Here is an 18,863-nt window from a genome sequence, read left to right on the forward strand (position 1 = left end):
GGTCAGCGATAAAGGGATATCTGGATCCACGAACCATATATATGGATAGTGGTTACGCAGCATTTAATTTCCTATAAACTGGATCATGAACCTCTTATTTTTAAAAAAAATAAAAATAAATCACTAAATAAAATTACCTTTAAAAATATAAAAAAATATATAATTTTCTGTGCGCCCCATATTTATACTATTGTTGCCAAGAGTCTGGCAGCAGGTTGCTCCTCTCGCTTCATAAAGCGCAGATGAACACTATTGCACGCATGTGTATGGGGTGGTCGGGATAGACAGCCATTCAGATGAGTTATTTAAGGGTACTTTCACACTTGCAGCAGAGGATTCCGGATCCGTCAAAACGGATGCAAACTGATGGCATTTGTCACAAGGATCAGGATTCTGATCCGTATGACAAATGCATTGAAATGCCGGATCAGTCTCTCTGGTGTCATCCGGAAAAACACATCAGGCATTTATTTTTTCACCTTTTTTGCACTCTGGGCATGCGCAAACCGCAATGCTGGATCCGTTTTGCCGGAACACTCGGGGCCAGATCCGGCATTAATGCATGTCAATAGGGAAAAATGCTGCAAGTGTTCCAGAATTTTGGACGGAGATTATACCGTAGCATGCTGCCGTATTATCTCCGTCCTGAAAAGTCAAAAAGACTGAACTGAAGACATCCTGATGCACCATGAACGGATCGCTCTCCATTCAGAATGCATTAGGATAAAACCGATCAGTTCTTTTCCGGTACTGAGCCCCTAGAATGGAACTAAATGCCGGAAAAGAATAACGCAAGTGTGAAAGTACCCCAAGGTGTAAGGCCAGTCTAAAACTAGTCTTAAGAATCCCCCTGTAACAGATCACCCAATGTGGTGCAGTTTTAGCAAAATTGAGCAAAAGATCAATTACCAAGTGGATGGAACTTGCACGATGACCCTCGAGCCCTCCAGACTGATCTGCGGTGCGTAGGCTTCCTTATTCTCAATCTGTGCTGTGTCAACGACCACCTAGTTGTGGGGGAGGGGGACAAAAAATTCCAGATAGATCAATATCAGCTACATATCTCAGTAATTCATATTTGGCAGCATTAGACACGGCTTCGCTTGGTCAATCGAGTCATTACTCAGTCCTTCCCAACACGTCAGACGTGATCGATGTTGCAACTGCAAGCAGGAATTATCCCTTATCCACCTATACGCTGCGCTGTAATGACTGACTATATAAGCTTATTTATACGTTCCATTGACCTGTATAAAGAACATATTCGCTCATCTGTCCTATAAAATTGGGCCAAAACCAAATAAAAAATAAATAAAAATTTACTGCATAGTACACTCCCCCCCCCGCACCCCGCACATTGTGGCCCATGAACAACGTATGGCACTGTACGGCAACACTTCTGACCCATACCTCCTCCAACGAGATGCGAATCTGGACTGCAAACTTTTTAAGGGAAGAGAATTTCCAAGAGTGGATACAATGGTAGCAACCCTTCAGCTGTGAGAAGTACTAGGTCTGTCCATTCTGATAACTTTGGCCATCTTGTAGTCTTCCTAGTCTTTTGGAAGCTCGTCCGTCCGCAGGGAGTTTAGAAATGTTAATAGGAAAATTCTGGCCAACAGCCAAAAAGGTAGGAGGGGGTGCGGGTGCAGGGAATGTGTGCGAGAGGGTTAAAAGTTACCGAAAGCTCTACGACTGTCAGTGACAACTGCATAATCGCAGCCAAATGCTTGTTTCTCACACCCAGCCTGGTGGGGGATGCGAGGAGGCTTCCTGCCCATGCGAGGGAGGACTATAATGTGACAGGTGCAGCTTTGTCACTTGTACACAAAGTCTCATGAGATCAGAGGAGGGTCGCTGCCAAAATACCTCCGCTTTATACCGCGAGTAAATAAAAGATTGCCGTCTCATCTTTACTCTGGGGGTAAATCAGTCCACACGTTCAATGCCGAATACAGCTGTGTGGGCTGCAGACATGTCTCCCATCATCAAGGCAGCAAGTGACAACTCGTTGTGCAGGGTGTGACTGGAGACCGTAGTGACATGGGCTGATCCCGAGACTCCCCGAGAGTGGGAATGATACAGGTGCCAATAGTACGGCTCCTTCTAGATCTGTAAATCAAACCACTGGGTATAAATAAGCGCTGCCCTTAGAGCTCCTCAGGACCCTTTATTTTTGCAGGCAATTCTATATTTCACCTAAGCATCTAAGTGAAGCAACTGAGCAAAAAGACAAACAAACAAACCTTTCATTTTGTGTATATAGCCATTATCCAGGTCTCCATGGTTACAGACTACAAACAAGCCCTGTAGTCTGATAATGCGGTCATACGTTATCCCAATGTATCGACCCCTCTAGGAGGGAGCGACACATGACTATTATAGGGATGTGTAAATTACAAACACAGACTTACCAGACCAGCCTGGCCGAAAAGCAACTGCACTGCAGTTTTACATGCCCCCCGCCATGTGGAAGGACACACTTGATTGAGAATTTCAGTCACGGCGGTTTCATCCCTGTCAGTCATGCCGTTGTGTGTATCGACTTCTTTGATCAGCTGCAGCATCGCATGCTAAAAAAAAAAAAAAGAAGAGCAGAGATTCAGTATAAAGCTCGGAATCTGCGGCACAAACCTGTAACTATAGGCGCAAATCAGAAAAGTTACCGTTTTCAGCTTTAGGTTATCAGTTGATGACTCGTTAAAGGACGTTCCTTTAAGGAAGTGGGAGCCGATCTGCACCGGAACGGTCGGGAGCTCGCACTGGATGGGCTGAGGTGGCGTCTGTCTCCTCCCCGACTGTTGTGCCTCCGCATCACTACAGCAGCCCTGATGGAACAAAAAGGACAATTCTCTCAGGTGAGTCGGCCAACGTCTGCAGAGGGAATTTCTAGTCAGGAGCCTTGTCTATAACATAAGGAGGGTGTCCCATGTATCGGGCAAAATTTGGGTGCATCGTAGCGGAAAGCCGCAAGCTAACACGCAGCCGTACGTCAGAGGTGCAGCGTCCGCCTGGAAAACGCAACACGTCCATATTACACACAGCCCAATGCTTTACTGGAGGACTGCATAATGCACCTCGCGCCTGCGCCCCACAACTACCTGTTTCTCTGCCCATAATGGGCACCGCAGTGCGCAGGTGCAAGAGGAGTGTGGAGCGGCGCAGGCGCAAGATCTTGGATGGAGAGGAGGAGGTAATAATAGGAAACAAGGGCGGGCCAGAGGGGTGAAAGAGGTGTGGTTTCCTGGGCACTTGCTGCAGTAACGCAGTAAGATCCTGGCGAAGGACAGAATAAAGGTACCATTGTAATGAGGGCAAAGGAGTCTATACCCTGATCTGAGCAGTCTAAAAGGCTCAGATTAGGTGGCAGACTCCCTTTAAAGGGGTATTCCAGCCTACAGCATTTTTCACTAAATAGGTGATGAAAGCTATATTAAAAGGGGTTTTGACTGCTGGGACCCCCAGGCCCCTCGTTTTCCCCAACATCATGGCGGCCGCTAGGAGGCCTTTCAATGGTGTACGGGTCAAGCAATCGAAGTCTATGGTGCTGTCGAACAGCGCTCGGCTATTTCCTACAGTGCCATAGACTTGGAACAGACTTTAATGATCGCTGAGGTTCCCAGAGCTCAGACCCCAACCCACCTAGAGGGTAAGTAAAAAAAAAATAAAAAAAAAAAAAAAAAAAAAAAAAAAAAAACTTTGTAGACCAGGATAACCAGCGGTCTACAGCAATCACCTGATATACATCAGAGGCATACCGGTACATTCTTTATGGCAGTCTGTATTTTCCTAAATCACCCCCCCTAGAAACTAACGGAAGGGGTTGCCTCACCCATCTCAGACCCGGCCAGCAGCTATAAATGTAATGGGTGCCCATTTAATACAAGGATGGCTCTAGTCCGCCAGAATGGAAGTTACTCTCAGGGAGCTGCTCTTCTTTCTGGCTCCTATGGCAGGGTCCCGAGCGGAGGGCTTTTGACGTCCCTGTGCCCTCATAGGTCATAAGGACAGGGTGGTCTTCATACGAGACGCTACAGTGCCCACTGCCTACTAAAATCTAAGTCTGCTTAACACAACGATGCTGTAAGCGAACACGAGCCGTTACCTTCAGACATTCTTCGATGGCCTTGGGATTGAGGTGGAAGCCGGCCTTCATTGCATATTCACAGTGACCCAGACTTTCCAGCGCCATCCTGTAGGCCTGCAACATAATACAATTAGAGGAGATGACGGAGGGGTTCAGGGTTCCATATATTCATGGAGGACCAACCACAAGGTATGTCTGTCCCCAGAGGAGGTCTTACCTGTAAGGTACTGTCGATCTTCAGGTTAAGTTCCTTGAGGTGATGATCTGGGATGGCCAAGCTTTGGGAGCAGAAAAGCTGCTGAACTTCTAGCCCGGCCAGGGACCCGTCACAACCTCTCTCGCGCAAGCGGCTTGTGGCCTGTAAAGTCAGCAGAAACCACATGTTACTGCAACGCGGATCTTATCGCCTGCGCAGATCACATATCCCGGCAGGTGTCCATAAGCTCCGATATTACTCAAGAACCCCTCAAGTAACACGGTAGCATCTTTAGATCCCAGAATTTGGCTTCAATATTTCATAGGTTCACAGTCCAGAACCAACTGAGGACCCCTTTAAAATACTGTAATATAAAGGGTCACTGCTCTGTCATGACACTGAAGGCATGAGTGCCCCCCATACTGGACACAAACATTTCCTGACTAATGCAAAGGGGTTTGAAATCTGCCTCTGGTTTCATCAGAGGTGCGGGATTCCCACCAGTCACTCCTTCATGCTCTACACTGCATCTGTTCTCACTCAGAATGTACAAGCACAAGCCTACGAGAAGCTTATGAGGACGTCTGTGCACAAGAACGGATTCACAGCAGATGCCTACAGGCATACAGTGACATACACCGCCGCGTAGAAGACGCCTCTGTGGAAAGAAAGTCTCGTCCCAACATGAAATCACCTCCTTATACAGTATTTACAGGTCGTTTGGGGGGGGGGGGGGGGGGTGTCATGTGACTGCGCTACAATGAGCCTCTTTGTCCAACATAGGGGTTGGTGCTGGCCTATATCGGCTGCCTCTATTCTGCAGCCCACGGCAGTACGCACCGCAGCGGCAGAGCTAGGGACGCTTCGGGTAACGTGCGCTGTGTTAGGCCTGAGGGGTAATGACACAGGGATTCAAAGACAGAGTCAAGCACCCGTCAAGCCCATCCAGGATCAGTTTATTCTGGAGTGCTCCTTTAAGGACGGTTAGGAGACCCTCAGTAAGGGTGAGCTCGCGCACAATGCAGGGACATGCCCCAAGGAAGTAGCATTTTTTCACATTTCAAGCCGAGCCTGCTGCAAAACAAAACATAAAAATCCCTCGCCTGCCCTGCGCCGCTCCGCAAACTTCCAGGTGGACAGGGTCACGTGCGCCGCTGCAGCTAATGACCGGCCTCATCGGTGACGTGGCTGCGGACTTCAGGCCTCATATTGAAAGGAGTGAAATTTGCAGTGAAAAAAATAAAATAAAAAAATCATACAGCGCCACCGACGCGGGTTTATACGGAGCGAGGCTGTGATTTACATAGTTTGGCGCTGCAGTAAATATTTAAGTCACACGGACCGGGGAGAATATTCATTTCCAAGTATAATACGGATGTGAAGCGCGGGGCAGAGTCACCTGAAAGGTCGCTCTGAATGATCTGGGATAGGGATGCAATCTATGGCTGAACAATGGCTGGGAAAGTACAACTCCCAGCATCCTCTGCTGGGACTGGTGGTAGACGGCTGCTCTACACTGCCTTGAGCTGACCTAGTTTTTGCAGATTACGACTCTGCATATCCCAGGTTCAGAGTCCTTACACATAGCTGCTCTGACAAGTGTTATTGCAGGTTATTAGCTGTGGGAGAAGGGATCACACGGGATCAGGTGCGGAGGAGGAGGAGGAGGAGGAGGAGGAGGAAGGCAGCCCCCCCCCCAGGCATGAGATAAGTGTCTGGCAAGACAACCCTGAAACTTGCAGCCCATTCACATGTCCTAGAAGTAAACAGATGACGTCGCTGCAGCGGGGCCCATTGTCCAGGGCTTCCTGTCCGTCATCCCGTAAGAATCAACAGGGAACTGCAAACTGCATTTAATCTGCACAGAAATTTAGATCAGATCTTGGGTTTGAATCCGCCCACGGGTAACACGTGCCCGCATTTTGTATTGTGTCCTAATATTGGTGCAATGGCCTTAAAGGGGTATTCCCATCACATACAATGGGGGGCATATCGCTAGGATATGCCCCCATTGTCTGATAGGTGAAGGACCTGCACCTACAAAGAGAACGGAGCAGGGAGAGCTGTGGCTGTCCGTCCACCGGGCGCTGCTCCCATACAAGTGAACGGGAGCGCACCGCGCACGCACAGCCCCTGCTCCTATTCATTTATATGGGGCCGCTGTAAATAGCCTGAGCCAGCGTTCAGCTATTTTCGGCAGCCCCACTGAAATGAATGGAGGGCGGCTGCGCATGCGCAGTACGCCCTCCATTCATTTACCCGCTCTGTTCTCCTTGTAGATGCAGGTCCTGCATCCATCAGACAATGGGGGCATATCCTAGCGTTATGGCAAAACCCCTTTACTGTGCACACTATCGATTGTAAGCTTCTCTCCGATTCAGACCGGTCCCTTGACAATAAGTTGGTCGCAAAGTGTCCTGCTGCTAGGACCTCCAACAATCAGCGGTAATCTGTGGTAGTAAGTGAGCAAATTTCCTGCAGCGCCACCGCAGGGGAAACGAAGCATTACACAGCGACCATTCATATTAATGGAACATCTGTGTAACGCAGGACAGGTCCTCCAGAGCGAGAGACGCAGATCCTGAACACGGGACATCCCCTCAATAGTCTCTAATGGGGTTTTCTAATCTAGACGACCCCCCCCCCCCCTTTTTTTTTTTTAGCTAAAATACTGATGCCTTTTTAATCATGTGAACACCACACAATAAATAGCGTGATGGGGCCGACCCTCTAATGTTAGTGTTGGACTCGTGCCGTCTAGAGATAGGAGCGATCCCAATAACACAGCAGGACAACGGAGGGGATCTGATCGGATTTCAGGCTCATAGGGCGACCACATTCCTGTACGCTCCGGCGAGACGTCTCCTCCCCACTGACTGCATACGGCTTCCACGTTATTCTAAGCAGCTGATACAGGACGACGACGAACTGGAATTGCAATTTTAAAAAAACTTAAATTTTCCTGCTGTAAAAACCGGCATCATATCATATATCGATATGCTCCAGATTTAAAATCCACTCCACGGGTCAGTTGATGCAGACGATGTTTCCCCGCAGCGTGTGGATGAGATTTGCTCAAACCTCACCCGTTTTGCGGGGAACTAAAATGCGTGGCTGCAGAGGAAAACCCGCAGCGTACGAGCCACGTGTGAATATACACCTTGACTGGCCAGTTCAGTCTATAACGTTGCTGGTGGGATAGTTCGTAAGATGGCTCGCCCGCAGGACGGACAGTTTTTCTGGTTCAAATGAAGCCAGAAATCTAGGGCAGCTCAGACCTTTAAGTGCACGGACTGCAGGAGGATGCACCTAATTTACAATGAGGCCAGCGCCTCGTCATAAAATGGTGCATCTTCCAACAGTGCAGGGTAAATCGCGACCGCAGCAGGGAGCGCCCGTCTTGATAAATCTCTCCCAATCATTTAGGAGTGGGGGAGGGGATTCCGAACTTATTTTCTGTGGTGGGTTGGAAACGGACGTACAGGGTAGATATCTATAGGTGGCAGTAGAGAGCGCAGGCTACTTTCTATAGCAGGCATGCTCAACCTGCGGCCCTCCAGCTGCTGTAAAACTACAACTCCCACCATGCCCTTCTGTAGGCTGTCAGGGAATGATGGGAGTTGTAGTTTTGAAACAGCTGGAGGGCCGCAGGATGAGCATGCCTGTTCTAGAGTCTTGCAGAAAATCATGTGCTTAAGGCCTCATGCACACGGCCGTTGTTTTGGTGACTCGGATGCAGACCCATTCACTGCAATGAGGCCACAAAAGATGCGGATAGCACTCAGTGTGCTGTCCGCATCCGTTGCGCCGTTCCGTGGTCCGCAAAAAAAATATAACCTGTCCTATTCTTGTCCGCGTTTGGCGGACAAGAATAGGCAGTTATTTCAATGGCTGTCCAAGCCGTTTCCGCAAATTGCGGAACGCACGCGGACGCCATCCGCGATTTGCGGACCGCAAAACACACAATGGTCGTCTGCATGAGGCCTAAGATGACTGGAAACGATTTTCAGCAACGGAAATTCCTACAAATCTAGCGGGGCCAAAACGCTGCATATTAGCCTCTGCGGCAGACGTAAATTAATGCTGTGTAAATTTATTTAGGGCGCAGATTTTTAACGATGCAGTATGTCATTTTTGCTGTGGATTTCACCCTTTGCAATGAATCCGTAGCAAATTACGCCCCGTATGGACGAACCATCAGACTCCGCGGCACCTTCCAAGAGCTTCTAGAGTAAAGTCTCAGCTGTGTAACCCAAGCCGTGCACGAGATTATATGTGTATGAAAGATTATTCCCAGAATAATCCTATTACTCAGAGGGCTGCCACGTTACATCACTGGCGTCCCCAGGCACCGCACAGATAATCACACCTTACGACTCTCCACCAGAAAAATCACTAAACGCAACCAATGTGGCCGTTCGGCTGTAGGTCTGTTTTCCTATGCAGTGCATTAGACTGCACCTGCGACTCTCCACCGTATGCTGGGGGTTGGAATCCAGAGCGATGGTCTAGTGCAGGGGTCGGCAACCTTCAGTGCTCCAGCCATTATGAAACCACAATTCCCAGCATGCTCCATTCATCTCTGTGAGAGTTCTCAGAAAGTATGCATGCTGGGAGTTGTAGTTTCACAACAGCTGGGGTGCCGGAGGTTGCCTACCCCTGGTATAGAGCTATTTCTGGAAATCATAGGGAACATCTGTACTTAGGGAATTACAAGTCATGGATGATGGAAAGTGGAGGTTATAAATCTTAGGTTTCATGCACACGGCCATATTTTTTTTCCGCGCCCAATTTGCATTTTTGGCGGTTCCCATGCGAAGCCATTCACTTCTACGGTGCTGCGAAAATGCATCCATCAGCTGTCCACATCCATGTGGCCGTTCCCTAAATTATTGCAGATGTCCTATTCTTCGACGTTTTGCAGACAAGGACAGACATTTCTCAGATAGGGACCGAGAAACGTGCAGGATGCACAAGGCCAGTATCTGGTTTTGCGGATCGGCGGTTGGCTGGCCGCAAAATATATATGGTTGTCAGCAGCCGCACAGAAACAGAATATCCACACAGGAGATTACGGGAAGTGGGGATAGAAAGCAGCCTTCAGTAATAATCATAGTATTGCACGGCTTCCAGCTCCACATTCCTCGGCCCTATGCATGAATCGGAGTTCCCCGTCCATACGGATTCTAAAAATAAAGCAGCGCGAGAAGACAAGAGCCGCATTATTGTGAGCAGCCCGAGATCGCCCGCGCTGGCACCGCCACGCTCTCCCACACAACACAAATGCTCCAATTAAAAAAAAGGTCAGCGCGTGGACCGATACTTCCCCCCCTGCAAACAATGCACAAAGGTCCGCACAGACCAGAACAAGGGGAACCAGCCGCCTCCTGACACCGGATCGGGTCATCTGCCTGGTATCTCCCCAGCGTCTGCAGCCCCGGCCTGCGTCTTGTTCTGCGACACTAAGGTCCGGTGTCACTTTTACAGCATGGCACTTAACGTAATGATGTAATAGAGGACCACAGTATAAACACCACTGGAGGGGCCCGGGCTGAAGGCGGCCACCTCCTTATAGCGGGACTGCAGATCCTCTCCAGAAACCTCTGCATTCCACTAACAAGCTGCATTTAGGGGGTTAAACTGCAGTATCGGTGATGTAGCCGTATACCCCAAGTGACTGCTGCAGCCACTGGCCTCACTGGTATACAGCATGGCACTGCAGTGGTCACACCACTGCTGCCGGCAAGTAGACACAGACGGGCAGAGAGTATCGGAGTGGCAGGGCTGGCACTGCGGGGGGTTTAAGCCGTGCCTATACGCTCTTCAATACATTTAACATCTCGCCAACTTGGGAAAAATGGAGCAGTGCTGCAGTTCCATGTATAGCGGGTGGGAACATAGTGAAAGGGGATGCCGCACTAAATCAGCTCTGCAACCCCTTCTTTCTCAGGATCGGTAGCGGTCCAGGGGCTGGAGCCCTGCCGATCGCCATGGGTAGCGGGTGCAGGGGTACTATGCTTACAGTCAAGTTCAACATGGAGTTCTCAATGAACTAGGGCAGAGACAAGGCAACCAGGGGTGGCAAGACTTAAAGGGGTTGTCTGATGGCTGTTTTGAATGAGCTGGTAGTCAGGAGAATACTACTGCCATGACACGTGGCACCTCACCGGCGCAGAGTGGTCCTCAAGCGCTCAGCTGGGTAAAGGTGAGGGTTGAAGGGTCAGTCTCCCACTTGGCATATAACTTAAAATTGAAAGCTGTTGTCAGACAACCCCTTTAAATGCCGCTGCTCTCTGCCTCCTACGCCACGGTGTCCCTAATGCCGCAGTGATGACAGGCTGATGGGGACAAGCCCTACGCAGGGACTCAGCTCTGTTTATTCAGTTTATCTTCAAAGGACTAAAGACAAAAGGCCTGGAGATAAAGCCAAGCGGATGCTTCCCATGTCCTGCACCACCTCGGCCGGTCACATTTTCCACTGATGCATTGTAGTATCTCCAATGTCGGGTTCTAGCCCTTTAAATCATCTGCTGACAGTCCGGGGACGACGAGCAAGATCCCTGCGCAGCCCCAGACTGCATTATACAGAACACCGTAAGAGGCAAGTATGACGGCGGCCTCAGTCCTCGCGTCTTACTATTGCCGTCTAATGGGAAATACGTTGTTCGGGGACTGCCGAGAGGAAGGTTACTGGGTCCTCACCTCGGTAGCTCCTCGCCAAGTCCTCACAGCGTCGCCCAGCTCTCTTGTGGGGCTCAGGTCACCGGATCCGGGAGCGTTCTTGCGCTCGTGTGCTATCGCTTCGGCAAACGGCTGCACTTTCTGCAACGCCTGGGACAAGAACTGAAAATGAACCTGCATCACAGTCAAGAAGCAGCGACCGAGCACCTGCGGAGGAGAAGAGGAGAAAACGGGTTAGGAAAGCAGACGACAGGCATTCTCGGAGTGTTCACGGAGAACGGACATATTAACCTGCAGGTATACCGACATTAACAATTGTTCTGCCCCAAGATACTGACACAAACATATTTACGGACAAAAAGCCCAACAGCGATGCTGGCTCTGACCCCTTCACTGCCCTAGACCACAAAGAACACAGACATTAAAAGGGATAGTCAGCGCTGGGTACAAAAAGGGAGGAAGATGTGATAAAATATAAGCAGCACTAGGCTACACTCCCACAACCGTATCCGTTTTACCGTCTGAAAAATACGGATACCGTCCGTGTGCATCCTCCATTTTGCCCTATTCTAGAAATGCCCATACTTGTCCGCAAAAAATGGATGTTTTAGGGTTTGTGGAATGTCTACACGGAGGACATCCGATTGCTGTCCAAATTTTTTACGAACTCGTAGAAATGAATGCGTTTGTGTGCGATCCGGAAAAAAAAAAAAAAAAAAAAGAAGTGCATCAGATGCAGACCCAAAATACAGTCGTGTGAATGTAGCCTTACTCGCGCATTCACGTGGCTGCCGCGGTGATGTGCCTGTATACCCCCGTGAGCGCTACAGCCAACCACTGTGTGCCATATATCTCTGAGGCCAATTACTGGCTCCAGCACCAGAACGGTGGAGTAATAAACAGGTACGCATTGTGGACATCAACCTTCACCGCGCCAGACATGCGGCTGGATGCAATGTGGCCCCGCACATCCGGCCGATTTAGAGCCATTAGGGCTCGGCGCCCAAGTCTCTGTCTGTCCCACTAACTACAAAGGCTTAGAGCAGGCTTCCTCAAACTGTGGCCCTCCAGCTGTTGCAAAACTACAACTCCCAGCATGCCCGAACAGCCTACAGCAGGGCATTGTGGGAGTTGTAGTTCTACAACAGCTGGAGGGCCGCAGCTTGAAGATGCCTGGCTTAGAGGGAATATGCAATATGACCGCACACTTATTGGTAGTCACCCAGCTTTCTCAGAAACGGATATAACCAAGAGGAGGGAAGCACAGCGACCGTTCACCCTGCTTACGGCTTCTCTCTAAGAACTGCTGAAAGATCCCGAACCTCTGGAGGAGCAGCGGGTCCAGAAAGTAAGAAAGCGAGGGGGGGGGGGGGGGGGGGTAGAGAACATGAAGGTCTTGGGATCAGTAACTGCGAGGAGTATTTTCCCTCCTGACGCGTGCAGACAAAGCCACTTCTCCGCGTCAGCGTCCCTTCCAACACAGCTGGCTTCACATGGGGAGGAAATAAAACATCTATTTTGGTCCCTGACGTCTGCTTTAGCGCCGGCAATGCCTGGCTTGTCAAACACCGCAACGTCACGTCTTGTACAAGCAGCATAAAAACATATGACAAAAAGTACACTGGGCACTCTCTGATATTGCAACCAATATTGAATTTATTATATATATATATAATACTGTGCGCTGCCCTATAGTAAAGGGTACTAGGCACAAATAAAAAAAAAAAGCAAGAAGTGTCGAGGACGTACACAATCATCACAATAAAATCGATAAATATTCGATGATCCTTTGGGGGGGGGTTTGAACCAGACGCGTTTCGGGGTATTAAATAACCCCTTCCTCAGTGGTTGCTAGTCCCCCCCAGAATGCCCCTCTTTTATAGGGGATATGATGTCATACAAAATCTGGTCCGGAGCCTCTTGTTCTTTGAACCAACCATAATCGAATATAAAATCGAGGCTGCTATAGGAGCACAATATTGTCAACTTTAGATAATAGGTATAACTTTAGAGAATAGGTATAACTTTAGATAATAGGTATACAAAATTCAAACATAAAATAGAATAATAAAAAATTATTTTTATAGTCATTAAAAACTCCCAAATGATGTCCTGGCAATGTTAAAAATTAAAAACCCACCATACAGTTGTACAATCCTAGTGGTACTATTAATTGGTCAAAAAAAACGCATCCGGTCACCAATGCGGTAATGATGCGTTTAAAAAGAAAAGAAAAAGAAGAATAATGGAGAAATCTACCTTGACCTACTATGACTTAAGGTCTATTGGAACTATAATATACCATATGGCCCATACTTTCTGATATTCAACATATTTTCCCATCCAGACATGCATTTCTTTATTGTCGGGATGAATATCGTAGCAAATGGTGGAGGCCTCCTAGCAACCACTGAGGAAGGGGTTATTTAATACTCCGAAACGCGTCTGATTCAAAACCCCCAAAGGATCATTTGCTAAGTGTAATGGAACATTAATATAAGAAATTATTGCCCTTCGTATACCGTCTGCTGCGCAGTAGGTGATCTAAAGCTTGTCGAAGTAAAGATCGTGCAAAACTATCAAAGTCCACGTGCAAACAAGCCGCCGGCGTGGGGATCTAGACGGAAGAAATTCGTACAACTCGTAAGACTACGGTCGACTGCATCGAAAGACCAACGTATGGGCATTTGTTTCATCGAATGGTAAGACTGTTCGATTTTTGTATGCCGGCTTATGTGTGTTGGGAACACACAGCTTAGTGTTTCAGCGGGACGCCGCCGAGAATCCAGTCTAGCGGGACGCCGCCGAGAATCCAGTCTAGCGGGACGCCGCCGAGAATCCAGTCTAGCGGGACGCCGCTAGGACAATCTTTGGGCTAATAGCTTAACAGAAGCTGTATTTGAGTTCCAAGTGATTCATATGGGACTTAGACTTTTATCTGCATATTCCAAGTTCGGATCGAATACTATCGATCATTTCGATTTGAATGTTATATATTTTACACCTATGAATGCTGATATAGTCCGAAAATAATAGGCATTTTATTTAACGATTTTTTATCGAATATTTATCGATTTTATTGTGATGATTGTGTATGTCCTCGACTTTTCTTGCAATTTTTAATTGTGCCTAGTACCCTTTACTATAGGGCAGCGCACAGTATTATATATAATAAATTCACTATTGGTCGCAATATCCGAGAGTGCCCAGTGTACTTTTGGTCTATACTGCTACTTTACTGAATAGATTCACCCAATCTATTCTACTGTGAGCACCTCTTTTGATCTCAGGCTCATCCTGTGCGTCGCATTATTATATTTTATATTGTCTTTTGTATAAAAACATATGAATGAAGGGAAAGCACAGAGAGCGACATCACTGTGTGCGCTGGAAGGGACTCTGCAAAGAAAAGGGCTCCCTATATCGTAACCCACCTCCGTCCCATACACTTTCTGCAGGACTACACGCGGGGAGGAGGGCCAAGTGGCTGCACGGTGACCACAGCTCTGTGCGATATGGTGGTCACCCTCCCCAGAAAATCATCAAGACACATCAATCAATGCTTCTACACAGCCCGGGCCATACTTGCACCATCCACAGGCACGCTCGGCCGAGCAGGCAAATGCGATGGGCAGAAGGGAGAAATCCGCCACCAGACACCTCCGTCATAGCCCAACATCCCTCAGAAGAAAAAGGATGGGGCATGCTGAAATCCAACTGCTCGATCCTCATCTCCCCCGACCTCCACCGCTGAGGGATTTGAGACGCCCCTACATACTGTCCTCTCTCCTGATATTTCACACTCGTGTGTATATATACAGTGAGGAACAGAAGTATTTGAACACGCTGCGATTTTGCAAGTTCTCCCACTTAGAAATCATGGAGGGGTCTGAAATTCACATTGTAGGTGCATTCCCAAAAATAATATAAAAAAAAAATAAAAAAAATAAGGAAATCACATTGTATGATTTCTTAAAGAATTTCTTTGTCTTGCACGGCTGAACAGAGATATTTGAACACCTGAGAAACAGCAAGAATTCTGGCTTTCAAATACCCGTTACTGTGTCTATAAAAAGTCCACCTCTACTCCACTCATTAATCTAACTTAGTAGCACCTGTCTGAGCTCTTTAAAGACCTCTGTCCACCCCACAGTCAGTCAGACGCCAACTACTACCATGGGCAAGACCAAAGAGCTGTCAAAAGACACCAGAGACAAAATTGTGGACCTCCACAAGACTGGAAAGGGCTACGGGGCAATTGCCAAGCAGCTTGGTGAAAATGAATCAACTGTTGGAGCAATTGTTAGAAAATGGAAGAGGCTAATGACGACTGTCAGTCTCCCTTGGACTGGGGCTCCATGCAAGATCTCACCTCGTGGGGTATCACTGATGATAAGAAAGGTGAGGAACCAGCCCAGAACTACAAGGGAGGAGCTGGTCAATGACATGAAGAGAGCTGGGACCACAGTATCAGAGGTCACTGTCTGTAGAACACTACACCGTCATGGTTTCAAATCCTGCATTGCACGGAAGGTTCCACTGCTCAAGTCTGAAGTTTGCCCATGACCATCTGGATGATCCAGAGGAGGCCGGGGAGAAAGTCATGTGGTCAGATGAGACCAAAGTAGAACTTTTTGGTCTAAACTTCACTTGTCGTGTTTGGAGGAAAAAGAAGGATGAGTTGCATCCCAAGAACACCATCCCTACTGTGAAGCATGGGGGGGTAACATCATGCTTTGGGGGGGCTTTTCTGCGAAGGGGACAGGACGACTGCACTGTATTAAGGAGAGGATGAATGGGGCCATTTATTGTGAGATTTTGAGCAACAACCTCCTTCCCTCAGTCAGAGCATTGAAGATGGGTCGTGGCTGGGTCTTCCAACATGACAACGACCCGAAGCACACAGCCAGGATAACCAAGGAGCGGCTCCGTAAGAAGCACATCAAGGTTCTGGAGTGGCCTAGCCAGTCTCCAGACCTAAATCCAATAGAACATCTTTGGAGGGAGCTGGAACTCAGTGTTGCTCAGCGACATCTCCGAAACCTGACAGACGTAGAGGAGATCGGTGTGGAGGAGTGGGCCAAAACCCCTGCCGCCGTGTGTGCAAACCTGGTCAAGAACTACAGGAAACGTCTGACCTCCGGAACTGCAAACAAAGGCTTCTGGACCAAATATTAACACAGATTTTCTCAGGTGTTCAAATACTTATGTTTAGCAGTGAAAGACAAAGAAGTCCTGATATATATATTTGTGCTGTGCCAGCCCTCTATTATTCCTTCTAGACATTTATGGTCTTACCAGTCAGGAGTGTGCCTACCCGCCCTGACGCTGCCCAGTCCGTGCTGCCAGTATCAGACTCTGCAGGGACACAACTCTTTGACAAAAGGGAATAATAAGCAGTTGTCAGTTTAGTTCAAATATTCAGGAGGAATAACAGAGCGCAACGCAGAGGCAGAGCTGCAGAAAAAGATGCTCCAGAAGGGTTAATTCATGAAGAATGCAAGAATTTACTAAACCAGACATGGGGACGGCCAGGTCTGCTTTAAAGTATGTCCAACCGTGGGCTACCAACAGAGACCACCAAATCCCACCATAAGGGCTCATTCAGACGACCGTATGCTATCAGCAAAAATGTGGATCCGTTTTTTTGCGGATTAGATGCTGCCCCCCATTCACTTCCATGGGGCCTTTTCTTCCATTGCATGGCTCACCAAAACAAATGAAACATGTCCTATATTTGTCAGGGAAAATCAGGACATGGCCTCATTAAAGTCTATGGGTCCGCAAAAAAACTGAATGCAATCCATTTTGCGGACTTGCTGAACTGTCCGCAAAAAAAAAACGGATCTGCATTTTTGCGGACAGCATACGGCCGTCTGAATGAGCCCTAATGGAGATGAAGAGGCTTGGTGCCCCCTCAGCTCACAGATCTACCCTAAAAAAGGCACAGCCATAAGGTTATCCCTCCTCCCAGCATGCTTGCAGACAATGCTGCCGCTGCCCGGTGTAGCCTCATAGCTGCACATCTGCTATAGACCATGTGGCCCCAACTGGGCGACGGTCCCTTTAATAGGGGTGTCAGCAGAGCAGCAGATCATTCTTCTTCGTTTTGGAAAGTTTGGGTTTCTGTGTATATCCGTAGGGAAGGAAGAATGCAAGTCTGGATCAGTCAAGATAAAGCAGAGAGGAAACGGTGCAGACGGAGAGGAGTGCGGGAGGGTTCGCGGTGCGAGGAAATCCTTGGACTTGCCTTTATTCCATTGGGCTATATGGAGAACACGCATGACCGCTGAGGGCGCGCACACATGACACAAACCTCATCAACACATCGGAGGAGCAAACGTTACCGAGGAGCCACCAATAACCAGCAAAATGAGCAAACTGGCCAGGGGGCGTGTCCTAATGTCCTGATGACATCACGTTATTGCACCAGATGCAAGATGTAGCAGCCTGCGGACTAGGACCATGGCACGACCACCGAAGTCCTTAAAGGGGCAATACAGAATTCGAAAAAATGGCTACTCTTTTCCAGAAATGGCGCCACACCTGCCTGTGGGTTGGATCTGGTACTGCAGCTCAGCAGGCGTGTCACTGGTTTTACATATTTCTTCTGCCCCTGAATATTATATAATGAAATGTTCTGCAGCTTTATAATATACAGGGGCTCCCAGTCGCTCCTGCTTAAGATCTCTGCACCCTGTCTGTAAATGGAAGCATTTTAGTTTCGATCCAGCAGCTAAAAACGTCTGCGGTAATTCCCAAAGCAGGATTAAGCAGCGGGTAATATGGTTGCACGACCCAGAAAGTGGCTGCTACTGTGGAGGGCTTCATTCTCTAACCCTGCTTTCACACCTGAGCGTTTCCCAAACGCGTTTTTGTAATAGTAAACGCGCGTTTGACGCGCGTTTGTGTCATTGACTGCAGTGTCCTATAGCCACAAACGCGCGTCAAAACGCCCCAAAGAAGCTCAAGTACTTGTTTGAGCGTCGGGCGTTTTACAGCGCGATCGTACGCGCTGTAAAACGCCCAGGTGAGAACCATTCCCATAGGGAAGCATTGGTTTTCATGTGTTGAGCGTTTTACAGCGCGTTTGAACGCGCTGTAAAACGCTCAGGTGTGAACTTAGGGTTAGTGGGTCCAGCCACTGCCAACAAGCAGAGATCTTGAAAATGGTCAAAAATTTAAACATTGTACATTAAAAGGTTGCAGAATGTTTCATTACACAATGACTAAAGGGCACGTGTCAGCTCTCCTGACATGTCTGTTTTAGTAACTACTTTCCCCCCAAGTAATACCAATTCGGGAGCATCTATTCTTAGGACTGTTGTGGCATTCCTCTATTATTCCTGCTAGAAGTTTACAAATACATTTCTAGCAGTCTGCAGTAAAGGTACTGCTGGATGTTACCAGTAGCATGTGTATCTGAATCAGTCCTGCTGGTGTCAGACTGGCAGGGACACCCCCTCCAACTGGTAACACCCATCTGTACCTTTACTGCAAGCTGCTGGCAATTCATTCATAAACTTCTAGTAGAAATAACAGAATAATGGCCCAATGTAATGTCGCCTGCATCCGTTATGAACTGATACGTTTGTATTATCCATTAGGCTACTTTCACACTCGCGTGTTGGCTTTCCGTTTGCGAGATCCGTTCAGGGCTCCTCTCACAAGCGGTCCAAAACGGATCAGTTTTGCCCCAATGCATTCTAAATGGAAAAGGATCCGCTCAGAATGCATCAGTTTGGCTCCGTTCCGTCTCCATTCCGCTTTGGAGGCTGCCTGCAGCGTTTTGGCGTCAGTCTGTCGAAACTGAGCCAAACGTTCTGACACAATATAAGTCAAGGGGGACGGATCCGTTTTCACTGACTAGGATATGCCTCAGTTTATAATCTTGGGGGT

General features: G+C 48.2%; 1 protein-coding gene across 1 annotated transcript in view; it reads right to left on the reverse strand.

Moving 5' to 3' along the window:
- The window catches only part of GARRE1 (granule associated Rac and RHOG effector 1), a 62,147-nt gene that overhangs the window by 14,375 nt on the left and 28,909 nt on the right, over window positions 1-18,863 (reverse strand). Inside the window, exons 3-8 of the mRNA XM_044269934.1 lie at window positions 10,986-11,171; window positions 4,305-4,445; window positions 4,106-4,201; window positions 2,667-2,828; window positions 2,415-2,573; window positions 910-1,007 (exon numbers count right to left, since the gene is read on the reverse strand). Coding sequence (XP_044125869.1) covers window positions 910-1,007; window positions 2,415-2,573; window positions 2,667-2,828; window positions 4,106-4,201; window positions 4,305-4,445; window positions 10,986-11,171 — 842 coding nt within the window. The remainder of the gene's footprint in view (window positions 1-909; window positions 1,008-2,414; window positions 2,574-2,666; window positions 2,829-4,105; window positions 4,202-4,304; window positions 4,446-10,985; window positions 11,172-18,863) is intronic.

The sequence above is a fragment of the Bufo gargarizans genome, chromosome 10, assembly GCF_014858855.1.
Source record: "Bufo gargarizans isolate SCDJY-AF-19 chromosome 10, ASM1485885v1, whole genome shotgun sequence".
Classification (NCBI taxonomy): Eukaryota; Metazoa; Chordata; class Amphibia; order Anura; family Bufonidae; genus Bufo; species Bufo gargarizans.